Raw genomic sequence first — 14278 nt, 5'->3', positions numbered from 1 at the left:
TAATGCAACATTCAGCTCAGGCTTTATGCAAAATCTAGTAACCCAATTCAGAGTTACTGCTACCATAAATGTTATTCAGCTGCACTCAACATAATAAGTAATGTACTGTGCAGGCATGCATTAGGTACTTTAAAAAAGTAGCTGAAGGAGGAGAGATTGGCCTGGAAATAGACTTGGGTTTGATCCCCATCCTCCCACCAATAGATACAGAGATAAAATTTTTTTAGTACATTTCTAGCTTTGAAAAAAATTACTCACCAAACTAGCAGTGAGTGAAGGTGCTGACTGTCCAAATGTTTGGTAGCGCATCCGAACAAGATTAGTGGTTTCTATAGGTTGCCACAGCTGCTGTCCAGTTGCACTGGGAAGCAAATATTTGCCTGTCAAATTAAGAAAGAGTGAGTTAAAATACAAGATGTTGCAGATGAGGCAATGCAATGGACAGTTTACTATAACACTCTTGCCACTGTGAAACAGCTTTCACTGCAGCCCTGACCAGAGCTGATCCCAACAGAATTCCTGCTATTCACTTGCTAGTCCTTCACATCATTCTCTCACAAGACACCAGGCAAATTAATTTTTTCACTGTTCTTACAACTGTACCTTTTTCCTACAGAGAAACACATTTAAAGCAACAACAGTTTCAAACACCCAGACTGCTAGTTCTGAACCAAAAGAAACTCAAACTCTAAAAGCCAGTCAAAAATGAGAATTTAAAAAATGTATTAAAAAATATTCCTCTATTTACCACTTAAAGGAATAAGGTTTTCAGTCTGAGGGACAAAGTGAGATTCATGAGAATAAGACACTTACCATGTGTGTGATTATACCATTTTGTGGGTGAGAACTATTCTGCTTCTGTTCCAAAATTCCTCACAACCTACCTACTATGTATCACTCAATTCCAAGAATCTTTATCCAGCATCCCAGGTAAGGGGAGACTACCAAGGTGGAGGCCAGCCATTCCTTAGGAGCACCCACATGGGGCTCTCAGTGCTATGCTCTCCGCTCAGTGGTGTCACTTCACTGTGGAGTAGGAAACCTGGAGCCCAGGGCCACACAGGGTCACGCCCCCCATCACACTGGGATGCCACTCAGTCTGGACTGTCTCCCCACAGGTACTAACCAGGCAGACCACATTTCCAGCCCATGAAATCTGAGCTACAAACTAGCAGCAAGGAGAATATTCAGGGAATTATACTAAGATCACAAGCAGGTATTGATACTGTTAATTTCTGCTTACTTTCTAGCCACTGCCAAGAAACAGGACAACAGGCTATATACTAGTCTTGGCAATATGTCCACCTTAAGTTCGTACTTACCTCTAAAAACTTTGAAAAACTGAGACAATCATATTACTAAAGCAACTGACTTCTCTTGGAAGACCAACAGGCTGATGCAAAGCAACAATTCAGAAGACTTTTTAATCAAATCTCATTTCAAAAACAATGTAAGATCTTAACTGAACAGATCAAATGAAAAACATCTCCAAACCACATGGCCTAAACACTTCCTTCCTGAAATTACTAACTCCCACCTCATTAATCTGGTCATCTCAGACAGCTGTGCAGTGGGTATGCGCATGACCACTGACACAGGATTTCTACCCTAGTAAATCTGCACAGGTTTGCTAAGAAATCAAAAGCCTTAGCTTCATAACCTTATTTTAACGGTAGATCCACAGAGAGCTGCTGAGGTCTCTGGGAAGTGACTGTCTTGGAAGCTAGAAGTTCCCAAGGAGCAGCACATAATAGTCTTTTAACACTTTCCAATTAATCTTCCAAATGTGCTATTGTTCTTTGCTACACTGGTAAAGCAGACCCCATAAATATTTTTTCAGCCAATTTGTTAACAGCCTGCCCGAGACTAGAAGAAAAATGCTGTGGTTTCTTGCCCAATTATCTAGGATAACATTTCCCAGAACTGGAAAACCTGAATTAGTTTCCCATCTGGTCTCTCTGCCTGTTTCTATCGAATTCTGGTTCCTTTTTGCATAGGCTCCCATCACCCTCAACTAAAGGGGTGCCATAAAAAGCTTAAGGCATTGATTGCAATATACATATCTTTGATATTCCAGTGATGTCAACCCTGAAATATACCAGTGACATACGCAGTCAGAGAGAGCTTTTTATCTATCACCTCAAAAGGTTAATTCCTTCTCATCAGGACCGGAAAAAGAAAATTAAGAAGTGAATGCAAAAAACTTTAGTTATACAAACCTTCTATTTAAATAGGTACGTTTTACTTCTACATCAGAAGAGGTCTATGCCTTTTCCTTCCTTCCTTTTTTCCTCAGACACCGGTAAGATGAAGTTCTTAGAGAAGGGTGAAACCAAACATTTCCTAGCGCTGGGATCCCTGATTACAAAAATCTATCAGGCTAGAATGCAGACTACAAACACTGTTATGAAACTGCAAGGTTTCCAGACTTCCAGCAACATCCAGACAGCTCCAAACAAGCCACCAACAAAATGCTTCCGCAATACCTATTTTGTCAAGCAGACATACAATACACACAACTCTTTTAGAAACTCTATATTAATTCAGTCTAGGAAAATTACGTTAAGTAATTTTCAACTTCATCACTGTAGCATAATATTAGGGCATTTTGTCATCCTAGGAATCAGTATTTGAAAAGCAGTAAGTCCTGCCCTGCTCCTTAGAATAACAGAGAATTCAAGAAACAAAAAGGTTCGTTCTATTAAAGTTTGTTCTAAAACTGGGAACATATCACTCTTTGGTTAAGAAGTGCACTTTCTCATAGGGTACTGTGGTTTAGGAATGGTATTCCCCGACTTAGTATTACCAGTAAAAAAGAAAATCTTAAGATGCTCCCTTCCCACTAGGGTGGGACACAAAAAAGGCAGAGATCAAGGATTGAGATAAGGACATTTACTGGAAACAGCAATGAGGTAAGACAATGAACAGCAACAGCAACAACACTAAATACAAAACTGTTCAAAGAGAGGGTTATTTACATGCAAAAATGCTCAGCAAGTCCACGACAATGAAAAACAATGGTGGACAGACCCTCCACCTACAACGCTTTCTCCAGGACCAGAAAGAAACCCTTTTCTTCTCAGTAACAAGAGAAAGAGACCCTTTCCCTCACCTCCCCAGCAATGAGGTAAGATAGTAATGAGTAACTTTTGGGTCTTGGCCATGCCCACTCAGCACAGCACAGGGCAGCCCAGAACTCCTGGGCTCAGCCTCCCTGGCAGCCAGGACTACAGCACACACCACCACACCCGGTACCATAACAAAAAATTAACTCTGTCCTGGTGAGCACTAGGACACAAGGGGTTAAATCCAGTCTCAAAATCCACTGTCAGACACTAGGCCCTTCCCAGACTGCAGTAATTTTCATTTTGGATTAATCCCACTTGAGCTTCCCAAGGAAAAAATGGAAGGCAATCATTTGCAATTAGTACACAAATTAATGCTGTTTTAAGTTTGGATCCCAAGCCAAAAAGACTTAAATAATAATACAATTTAGTCTAGTAGGAGAAAGATATGTGAGAATTAACTGCTATTATTAATGCTTGTACTTTCTTTTTGTTGTAAATGTGCACCAGATCCAAAACATGTAGAGCTAATATTGTCTGTACCTTGCCATGTGCAGGGCATTCTAACAGCCACCTTTACTATTTTTCCTTTATAGTAATCTGTATTTTACTCTGGTTTTATCTTGTTCAGACATCTGAAAGGAAGTCTAAGATATCTTGATACAGAGGCTAGAGGAGATGCAATCCTACTGTTTTCAACAACAGAATCTTGTACTAAGCCCTTCCTTGAACTATAATAGTTGACCTGACTGACAAGAAAGCAGAGTGGATTTACTCAGTATTATGGTCAGTATCTCCACTGTAATAATTCACTTAATATTTCATTATTTTTCCTGCATGATTAACATCAAGAAATATTTTAAATAATGTTGGGTGTGTCTGTTGAAAAGCTAAATTAGGCAGTAAACATTTTCAAAACTGACAATGAAATCGTGAGCGTATGTGATGCTGGAATGTCCTTCCTCCCATCCTTACTCCCAACAGGAGCCTTGAAGGCATTACAGTTTTCACAAAATACTGGAATTAAGGCAAGCAGACTGTCTAGAACAACAATTCTTCTTTTCAAAGTACATATGCTTTTAAACACAGAAAAGGCATACAAGAAATATGCTTTCTATAGAAGCAAAACCAGCCAGGCCTTAGACAAACAAATGGTAACAGATAAATCTCTTATCTGAGAATAGGACTAACCTACTGCATTAAACTACCACACAATAGAACAGTCCCAGCCCACAGTGAGTTAATCAGCAACTCTCCCTCAATTCCTCCAATAATAATAAAAATAAATAAATAAAAAATCCCCTCATACTGTCCACTCTCCCTTTCCCTTGACATTATAGCACTCCTACACTTTTCTTGCTATAGTTTCACTCATAAAAGTATGCATTCTACTGCTTTTACACTTTCTTTAATAATCCTTGAATTTATACATAGCCACACTTCCTCCTGTTAAGTGATTTAAATGCCAGTATTATACAAAAAAAATTGAGCTGAAATACATTATTATTTTCACACTGCATTCATGTCTGCCTTCAAGTTTAATGCTCCAACCAGCTACTTTCCTTTTTAAGTTAACTGATTCATGAGGGACTGAGAGGAAGGCTTCAACTCCACCTCAACCATCTTAATTAGGTATTCTGGCCCATATAAGACCACCAGCATCCAGACCACTGACACACTGGTAGTAATGTTCATATTACTTTCATCAGCTATTGATACTGAGTCATCTACTGATAGAGGTCCCCTACCACAGTCCTCTTCAATTCCAAAATTGTCATTGTTGACTTCCTCCCCCACTTCCTCTGCAGAAGCGTTGCTGGTATCATTACTTCCCTTCTTGTGCCTGAAACTACCAGGAAAGCCTAAAGTAGCAACACTGTAACCAACACCATCTCTTCCCATACCTGAATGCAATCCTTGTTAGTCCAGCACATTTATCAAAACACATTTCAATGAAGGGGGATTTAAGTTGACTACGTAATGGCAATAATTTAACATTATTTAATAGTATTACCTCATAGTTGCTGAAAATAGGTAATACATTACTGCAGTTCAGTGTCATCTTCCCCTTGAACATGCCTCTTGTATATCTAGATTCATTTGTAATGAATATTTGTCAAAGGTCCAAATAGAATTGTTCTAAATTCTTCTATTGCATTCAGCATGTGCATATTTGTTGTATGACTTACTGTATAAGGACAAAATGACTTGTATAAGAACAAAGAGACTACAATCACATTTCCACAAAAATCAGCCACAAAAGGCAGGCCTTGCTTTATTCTGAACAGAAGAGTCTTTCTTACTGCTGAAGCACTACTCTCCTTCATCTGTCCCTCTCCAATGCATATCACAATAGGACAGCTGAGAATTACTAAATGAGCTCAAATTTAATACTTGTAAGTCTTTCATTTTCAGTTGGAATTTAGAAATAACTTTGGCTCTGATAATTAAACAATTGCGTATCATTAAGAAAATGTTTTGGCATCCAAGTAAGATTTTACCTTTACAAAAGTACTGAGGAGAATGTAGACGGCACTGCTAGAAAGTCTAATTTGTAATCAGTCAAAATGCAAAAATAAATACAGAGGGAGCATCTTGAAAGTTTTTGATAGAAATATTTTTTGTTAAAATATTAGAAGTAGGTTTTTATTACACTACTGCAAATGGAAGACAGGCATGTACTTTGCTAAAATGGAAGAATCTGAATTTGGGCTGACAGTAACTACAGACAGAATTAGTCCAAAGTGAAGCTATGCATATGATTACAGTGTACCACAGATTTACCAGAAGCTAGCATCAATGTGTTTGTGTTAGCCACTGTGAAATAGCAGCCTTCAAAATAGCCTCTTGACATCTTTAAGGCAAGTGTCAAGAAATACTTATTTCAATTAATTATCTTGTTAAATCAAGTATAGATATTTATGATAAGAGTGCAAAATACTTTTTAAAAATACAGAAAGATAGATACTTCTCCCTCACTGATTCACTTAAGTAAAAATATAACTGATCTTACCTCAAGAACCGATGCTCTGGACAAGTCAGACATGCCAAGCATAGTTTCAAGTGCATTGCTCACTCCACACCTCTTTTTGGGGAGCTTTAGGAGCATCAGCTACCTCAGAGCCACAGCAACAAGCCACAGTGGAAGAGAAAACTGGACTCTACTGCAGATTGCTCTGGGTCATAAAAATGTTCTGAAAAGAAACACAGATGGGTACTGCTCCCTCCTCTTACCCCTGGCATATTTCCAAACACAAAAAAAAAACCCAGAAGAGCTGGGTTCATTGACAGGCTTTGATGTGAACAGAAGAAAGACTGAAGCCACCACCTGCCACCACGTCACCACAGCAGCAATGGCAGTCCCAGTACATCCAGAGCAGCCACTGTTACCAGATGATAAATTGTCTACACCTGTGAGCTAACACAAGGCTTGGTCTCCAAAAACTACTGGCCTCTGGAACTGCACAATGTCTGTTGTGTAAGAAGGAGAACTGCAAGTTCACCAGCCCCTGTGCTCTGCCAATTCAGCCAGGTCACCTGGAACACTGGGGCCTATGACCACCAGGGACCACCAGAGAGAACCCCAAGACTGCACAACACATGCGTAAAGGGGAGGGGAAATATGTTAATGATTTCAGGGAAATTATTATCATATTCTGGGACAATCAATCAATATTTATGTAAAATATAGTATATAACTTCCCTGTGCTCAGTATGCACAGCTTTGGGAGGAGCTACCCCCCTGCATCCAGCCAAATAAGCAATACCTGCTTCTTAATGCTACATTGGTATTAAGAACTTTTTTATTTTACCAAGTTTTGGTAACACCAGTGCCACTCACAAACTGCTTGAGCAGCATGAAGTGAAGACCAAATCTGAAAGCAACATACCACCACTTTTATCCCCACAAATAAGTGAACCATCACTCCAGGTTCAGACACCTGCCAGGTGAAAGGTGGAGACTCCCACCTTAGTATTTCCCAGGTTAAAGTTAGGGCATTTAGCTTTATTGCCTCAAATTGAACTCCTGCAGACATCCCAGCTGTAGGAAATGATGGCAACGCTGCAAATTTTAGGGTCTATTTTCACATCTGGGGGCAGGGAGGAGGGGTGGAATTAAAGCCCATCATTCCCATTAGCTGTTAACCAGAAAGTAAAAGAAGAGTGGATGGATTTGAAGTCATCACTAGGAAACTTTTTAATATTTTGCCTTATTCTATTGTAGCTGCATCAACAAGCTTTACTTAAATTTCAAATGACCACCAACATTAAAAAAAAAAAAAATTACCATTTTATTAATGTCTCATTTATTGCCCAGAATCTAAAGGAGCATGTTTTGCATATTACTCAGCTACACATCATTGAAGTTAATGAACAATGCCACTTTCCCAGTCTGATGCAGTGGTGAAATTTTCCTTTCAGCCAATCTGTCCCCTAAACATAACATTATTCAGGTAAGCCTATAATTACAACTGACTCAATTACAATTTCTTTGTAACTGTAAGAAGCCTTCATAAAAAATCCTATTACACTCACTGTAGTTCTTTCACTTTTTGATGTACTACAGATCCCCTAAAATGCTCTATATTTGTTTCACTTTTCTGAAGTCAGATGAAGCAGTGGCACTCTCAGTCACATGGGTTGTCCTGCACAGGGCCAGGAGCTGGACTCATTGATCCCTGTGGGTCCCTTCCAACTCAGGATATTCTATGATTCTGGCTGGCAATGCATGAAATAAATGTGGCCCACTGAAGGCAAAAATTTGGGGTGAGATTAGGAACTTAAAAAAAAAACATTAAAAAACCCCCACAAAAAAACGCAGTAGATCTACCTTAAAATTTCTCCAAGATCAGCAGAATTGGAACTGGAAAAGGACACATCCAGTTTTGGACAACAAACTAGTAAGATGAAGGCTTAGATCTGTATCCAAAAATACATATATATAAAAATAAAATCAAGCCTCCATTAACTACAAAGGGATGCAGAATCAAAACTGTTTATAAATCAATTACCAGAAATAAGTCATCACATCCAAAAATAATGATTCACGCTTGAAATAAAATTCTCTCACTGAAGGTCATTTAAAAGACAATACAAAATTTTGCTGATAAGAAAATTACTCAGAGTTCCTTTGCTGATAGATATTCACTGAAGTTACATTTCTATATTGACTATTTGCAATCTATTATTGAAGTACTGTGACAGCAATATAGTATCTGAAAGGCATTTGAGATCACCAGCAAATCTCCCTAATCTTTGATTAGATTTGGAGGATAAGGATAGGTTTGGGGTTTTCAGTTTGGTTTATTTGCTTGGGTTTTTTAAGTTTTCCCTACCAAAAATACCTAACTCAATAGCACTATTAGCCAACCAGTGACAACGATAACTACATGATAAAAACACCCTACAGCCTGAAGCTGTCATTCATGACACTACTTCCTTACCTCACAACTCTACTGAAATGCAACTCAACAAAATAATTAGTTGGCAATATTTATCAGTGAGCTCAGAAATAGAACACTCCGCTGCTTCTTTTTCTTTATCTTAACAACAAATATCTCATAATTCTAACATGCAGCTCCAAAACTTATAAACTGCCAGTCCATTCTATGACACAAACCTAATATACAGGTATTACTGTATCCCTTTCACCCTTTTTCCAGTTTACACCTGCTCTAGAGAAATTTCAAAGTCCAGTTCTATAACTCTGATAACAGAAGGAACAGCAGATATTGAAGATTCACACTGAACACATGATGCTACCAAAAGCACACTAAACTACATATAAATGATAATGAGACAGAGTTCCTTTTCATATATAGTCAATTTTGCAAAAACAAGAATCCTGCACACCAAAAGGTCAGAGGTAGCCAATACTGGCTGACTTAAAATGAAACTGTGACGAGAACACACATTTTAAGGACCTAAAAAATTCACTATTGCTCAGTTCAAACATTAGGTGAACAACTACTTCAATCAGTGGCCAATACTCTTGGCGTATAACTCTCCATTGGCTCAACATTTGGGTTTCGGCTGACAGAATTTATGGTAAGAAGCAAACATTTCCCATTGCACTATGAAAATCACGCCCAGAAACTCATAATTGACACTTAGACAAATGAGCATGAAATGATGTGTTAACATGCTATTTTCTCTACAGTACCCAGCAGGACCCCTTTTTTGTCTCATGTATATGCTGTTATGCCACATAATTAAATCCCTATATGCTTATAGTAATTTTTCAAAAGGTAAAGTTTCCCAATAGAAAATCCTGCTCCTGTTTTCACTGGAAAACACCTATAAACTTTTCCACTCAAATTGTCAACCTTCATTCTAAGGATTAGGTACATGAAGTGTTTTTTCACTCTTCTCAAATATTTCGCCATCAGTACATTCAATTTATATTAAAGCAACAGACTTGGGAGAAAGCAAGTATGTAGTCAAATCATTTGCTTTACAATATCCAGTAGAGAGAGACCACAGGGAAAAGAACAGGAAGACTTAAGCCTCTAGGAGTATAGATCATGTATTCTTGATATGCAATTATACTGTATTTGTAAATATGCTGCAAGCAGTTTTGCACTAATGAGCTCAGGTACAAGCAACAACAGGACTGGAGCCTCACAGACCTCAGATTTAGTTAATCATCTGACTAAATACATGCATTTAGCTAAGTCCAGGCAGGTCCTTTCATCTGTGCTTCTATAGTTACACTGCTAAGCATACTTGAGCCAGCTAATTCAACAGTTCTTAGGGTATTTCTTAAGGAGCTACAACTCAAACCTTCAGAAATTTAACATGCATATTAATTTTCTCCACTTTTTATTTTTCCAGTATGACAAATGACTCTTAACTTTCAAGCTGCTTTTTAAGTGTCCCAAAGAGGGTTAAACTGTTTCTTCCTCCTTCAAAACTGGCAGCTTGCAAACATATCTGCTAATTAGGCACTCTACTGCTACAGTTTGCTTTGATCTCAACAACAATCAGCTTCTCATGTTCTGATGATACAAGCACAATTAAGCAGCAATCGAGGAGTTAAAGGCAAAATAATGAGACAGGAATACAATATCTTCTGTTCTCATCTCAGACTATTACATGGTGCAGACTCCAGACATGTCAAAGAATATGGAAATTATCTTGCTATGCGCACAGGGAAGTAAAAATCAACTCCACTACACAGGCTGATGGAAGCCTTAAATGATGAAGGTAACTGACAATGAAAAATATAACCTAATGTCATCTCAAACACCAGCGCACCAAGAACCATCTAAAAATGCATATTTCATAGCAGACTAAATTTACTTCATCTGGAGAAGACAGCTTTGTACTGAATGCATTAAAAAAACAAACAAAAAACCCTACACGCTGCATTTCCTCAGCCGTGTAATTATAGAATAGATTGCTTCTATCTCTTTCTACTAATTCTGGAATAAATTTAACACGTGGCATAGTGCTTTAAGGAAACCTTTGAGGAAGGCAATGGAAAAGACTGCCAGATACACTCTGGGTAAGCAGTCAATGAAGCACATTGTGCTTGTGATCATGCACACATGGCAGCTGAACCTTCCCACCTTTGTAGCCCAGAGCCGAGTGGTGTTAGTACTTCTGCGGGGCTGTTACTCTCCCTCTGCTGCTGTCTGGGACAGCCCTCAGGCAGCTGCAGCTGAAAAGGCTTTCTGAACTGGGTACATCCAGTCCTTACATGCATCACAACGAAAGCCATTTTGAAACATACTTCTGCTCTGATATAAGAGGGGAAGAAAATGCAGGAAGTAAAATTTCGTATTAAAAGGTGAACCTGATAGAGCTTTGGCACTGGCACTCATTCTTACCCCACATCCTACAGCACCCAAGCTTCTGGGGCTGGGGGCAGGCCAACAGAGTGCACCCAGACACAGGGCTTTTCATGGAGTGGTGTAATCATGTATCGTAGTCATACATTCCTGGTGTAAATATGTATAATTTCTTCCACAACAAGAAGAAATTTTGATTATGCACACAGGAAATACGGAACATTTCCTCTTATCTATACCAAGAGACCATCATTAATAGAAATAATCCTTTTTTTAAATCACATCATCATTATAATAAGCAGTTGTACGTAATGGGAAGGTCCCATTACCAAAGAGGTTTCAAGGTACAAATCATGTGATTGTACAAGTTCAGCCTTCCCCATTCACCAAGACAACTTGGTTGTCAACCAAACAGTTGACATTGTAAGACTTAATGAGCTAATCTCCATTTTCAACAATATTCATAATTTATACAGCCCAATGTTTGTGAAAATTCTGCTACTGCCAACTGCTCCCCTGTGTGAATGGGGAAAATCTCCTCTTCCAAGTCGTGCCAGCACATGCCAACCCATGGATAAGACAACAGCTTGTTTTTCATGGACCATAAAGCTGTTGATCTTTCTGCTAATTAGCGTTAGCAGAGTGATGAATCTCTGAAGCAAGAAACAGACTGAGAATCCCCAAATTCATTTCAAATCAAACACAGATTAATTATATGGGAATAACAACAATTGTTGAGTATATTTGGATGACTGATGACTCAGAGGTAGAAAGCTGACCAAAGCAAGAATATTAAAAATGTGTCAATCACAAGATTTTTTTTGTTTTAGCTCTTCATGATCTGTAGACAATATGTGATCAGAAGAACATGAAGTAATTTTACAAAAGTAAAGTGCTTTAGGATCCTTGGACTAAAGATTCTATAAAATGAAATTTGTATGTATTATGTTACCTGTACTTGTCTAAGATCAATATAAGCCTAGCCGATAACAGCCCTACCACAGTTAGACACAACTACCCCAGCTGGAAGTCTTTCCCAAGTAGTTATTGATGAGATAATAGTAGGTAAGACAAGAAATTCAAACCATAGGTAACAAAGTGTATTTTTTTCATTGTATATAATGGCAGAGCTTATCAGTACAGTATAGAAACAACGGAGTTAGCTGCAGAACAGCTTTCTCAGAACAGCTTTTTTTAAAGATTTCCCAGAAATATGTTCTCATATCTTTCAGAAGTAGAAAGGGAGAAAGCAATCTCCAAATGCTGCACAGCAGCTGAGAAGACAGAACAGGGCTGCACTGCCCACCACGGGGCAAAGCGAGGAGCAGCAGTGGGACATGAAAGTAAGGGCTATTTGTTTTGCTTGTCTGAGTGATTTGCCAGGTTAACCCTCTCCATGGTAAAAACTCATTTAATTTCTCATCCTTTCACATTACCTTCTGCTACAGATTCTATTTAAGCATCTCTAATACAGCAAACTAAAATCTGTAGACAATTTAAGCCAAAAACCCTCTGACTATAGACAGCCCTTTGAAGTTTGTGGAGATCAAGAAAACGAGCCACCACAGAAAAGCAGCTTTTTAATTAAACATCTTTTCTCCTAATTCAAAACAAGTTTTAAAGTCCCAGTCTGTGCACCTCTAGGAATCCTTAAGAAGGCAATCTAAGGCTACAGCAAGAGGCATTTAAATACATGTGTATTAAACAGATGTCAATTGTCCCAAGAATAACAGAGCTGATCTCACCTAACCATACTTTCCTCTCAAATTTGTCTAGCACGCCTCCAATGCCCCTGCACCCAGAGGGCACCAGCATCCCTCTCAAGCAATCCTCTTTTCCCTCTCTATCTGACCTAGGGCTATGAAACAAGCAGCTACACCTCAGCTTTGTGACAGGGCTTATCCTGCAGTTCAAGAGCATGTGCAAGGATTGTGTTTTACACTGTCTGTGGCACGAGCAGAACTTTTAAAGATCCAGTTTACTTTCCCAGACAGAGGGTGTGGCAAACACTGTTATGGGAATGTGCTCATGCAGGGAAGGGGGAATCTGGAGAAGGAGAGAAGTTAGGACACAGCAGAAGAGAAAAAGGCAAATACTTATTATAGAGTGATTATGTTACACAAAATGTTATAACCTGTTGGAAACATGACCTTTTAAATTAAAATATGACTTGGTCATAAATTACATTCATATCCTTTTACTCTGAGATTGTTTCAGCTCATGAATGTTTATGTTTAGCAACCACAGTTATGAAATACTATTTTTCATCTTGTCTTTCTATTAAACAGGACTGTTAGCACTTCACAACAAGAACTATTAAGGCAGATTTGCTAGACTAATAGCAGGCCATATGCTATACACTCCATCCCAAACTCAGTCTCTGTTTTTCCAGAAGTCTTCCTCTGTGGCAATGAAGATTAAAGAAAGCAATACTGTTGCAACAATTGTATTGAAGAGACTTTTCCAAAATACAGTAGCACGGTATCTCCAGGTATTCATTTCTTTTATTGGACAAACTTTAATTAGTGACTGTGTAGCAATTTTCACCATAAAGCAATAGTAGATTTAGTCTCAAAAACACTGATTTAATTTTCCTTCTACTTTGAAAAGCATTCTTTGCTTGTCACTGAAAACATGTGGTTGCTGGATTGCTTAAAACTATGCAACTTAGGGGAAAAAATTTGGCTCCAGTCTCCCTGAAGCTGTGTCAAAAATAATTTCAGTTTCTATCCCACCTCTGCAGGTTTCCAACCCTCTTCTCCCTTGTGTTGATTTCCCGCTGGAAAGACCCAGTACATCATTCTAAATTTTTCTCATATTCATATGTAATGTACTTCAGCCAATTCAGTGTAGTAGGTTCTCAGTAACTGTAATCCTTCAGTTTTTTCAAGTCTCATTCAATACATTGCAACAATACAGATTTTATTTCTTCTCATATGTCCTGCATAACATTATTCCCTCCTGTAAAGCCCAATAAACTCATTTATTTGGGATCTATTCCCAGAGATAAAACCCCTATCTATTTACCTCTATTAGTATTCAGCCCTACAGGAATTGAACTATTCTATTTTATATAAACAAATAAATTTTGGTTTGTTTGTTTTCATTGTTAATACTGCTTATGCTCTATGGCTCAACAATACTATGTTTTTAACAGCCAAAGAAAGGGAAGGTAACATACACAGTGCAATTCACTTTTCTAACACTTGGAGTGAGCAACACGCACCAGCATAAAAATATTCCACAAATTTGCAAGCTAGGACTCTTCTCTCTTGCTTCACTTACTCCCACCTTATGTATTTTAGGAGTTGAACGTTTTTAAAAGCAGAGGCAGAGACTGAACTGTAAATAATTTCAAAGATACTCTTCTGGACTATTTTCCAATGAACTGATACCCACTGTTAAGATAGCACTTAGAAG

General features: G+C 38.4%; 1 protein-coding gene across 4 annotated transcripts in view; it reads right to left on the bottom strand.

Annotated features, from left to right (window-relative positions):
• Window positions 1-14278, bottom strand: part of MAST4 (microtubule associated serine/threonine kinase family member 4) — a 289105-nt gene that overhangs the window by 209852 nt on the left and 64975 nt on the right. For all 4 annotated transcript variants that reach the window (XM_069000723.1, XM_069000726.1, XM_069000725.1 and 1 more), the window contains one exon: window positions 259-380. In XM_069000723.1, coding sequence (XP_068856824.1) covers window positions 259-380 — 122 coding nt within the window. The remainder of the gene's footprint in view (window positions 1-258; window positions 381-14278) is intronic.

The sequence above is a fragment of the Aphelocoma coerulescens genome (genome assembly GCF_041296385.1).
Source record: "Aphelocoma coerulescens isolate FSJ_1873_10779 chromosome Z unlocalized genomic scaffold, UR_Acoe_1.0 ChrZ, whole genome shotgun sequence".
Lineage (NCBI taxonomy): Eukaryota > Metazoa > Chordata > Aves > Passeriformes > Corvidae > Aphelocoma > Aphelocoma coerulescens.
The sequence above is the reverse complement of the archived record's forward strand: the minus strand, read 5'-3'. Positions and strand labels throughout refer to the sequence as shown.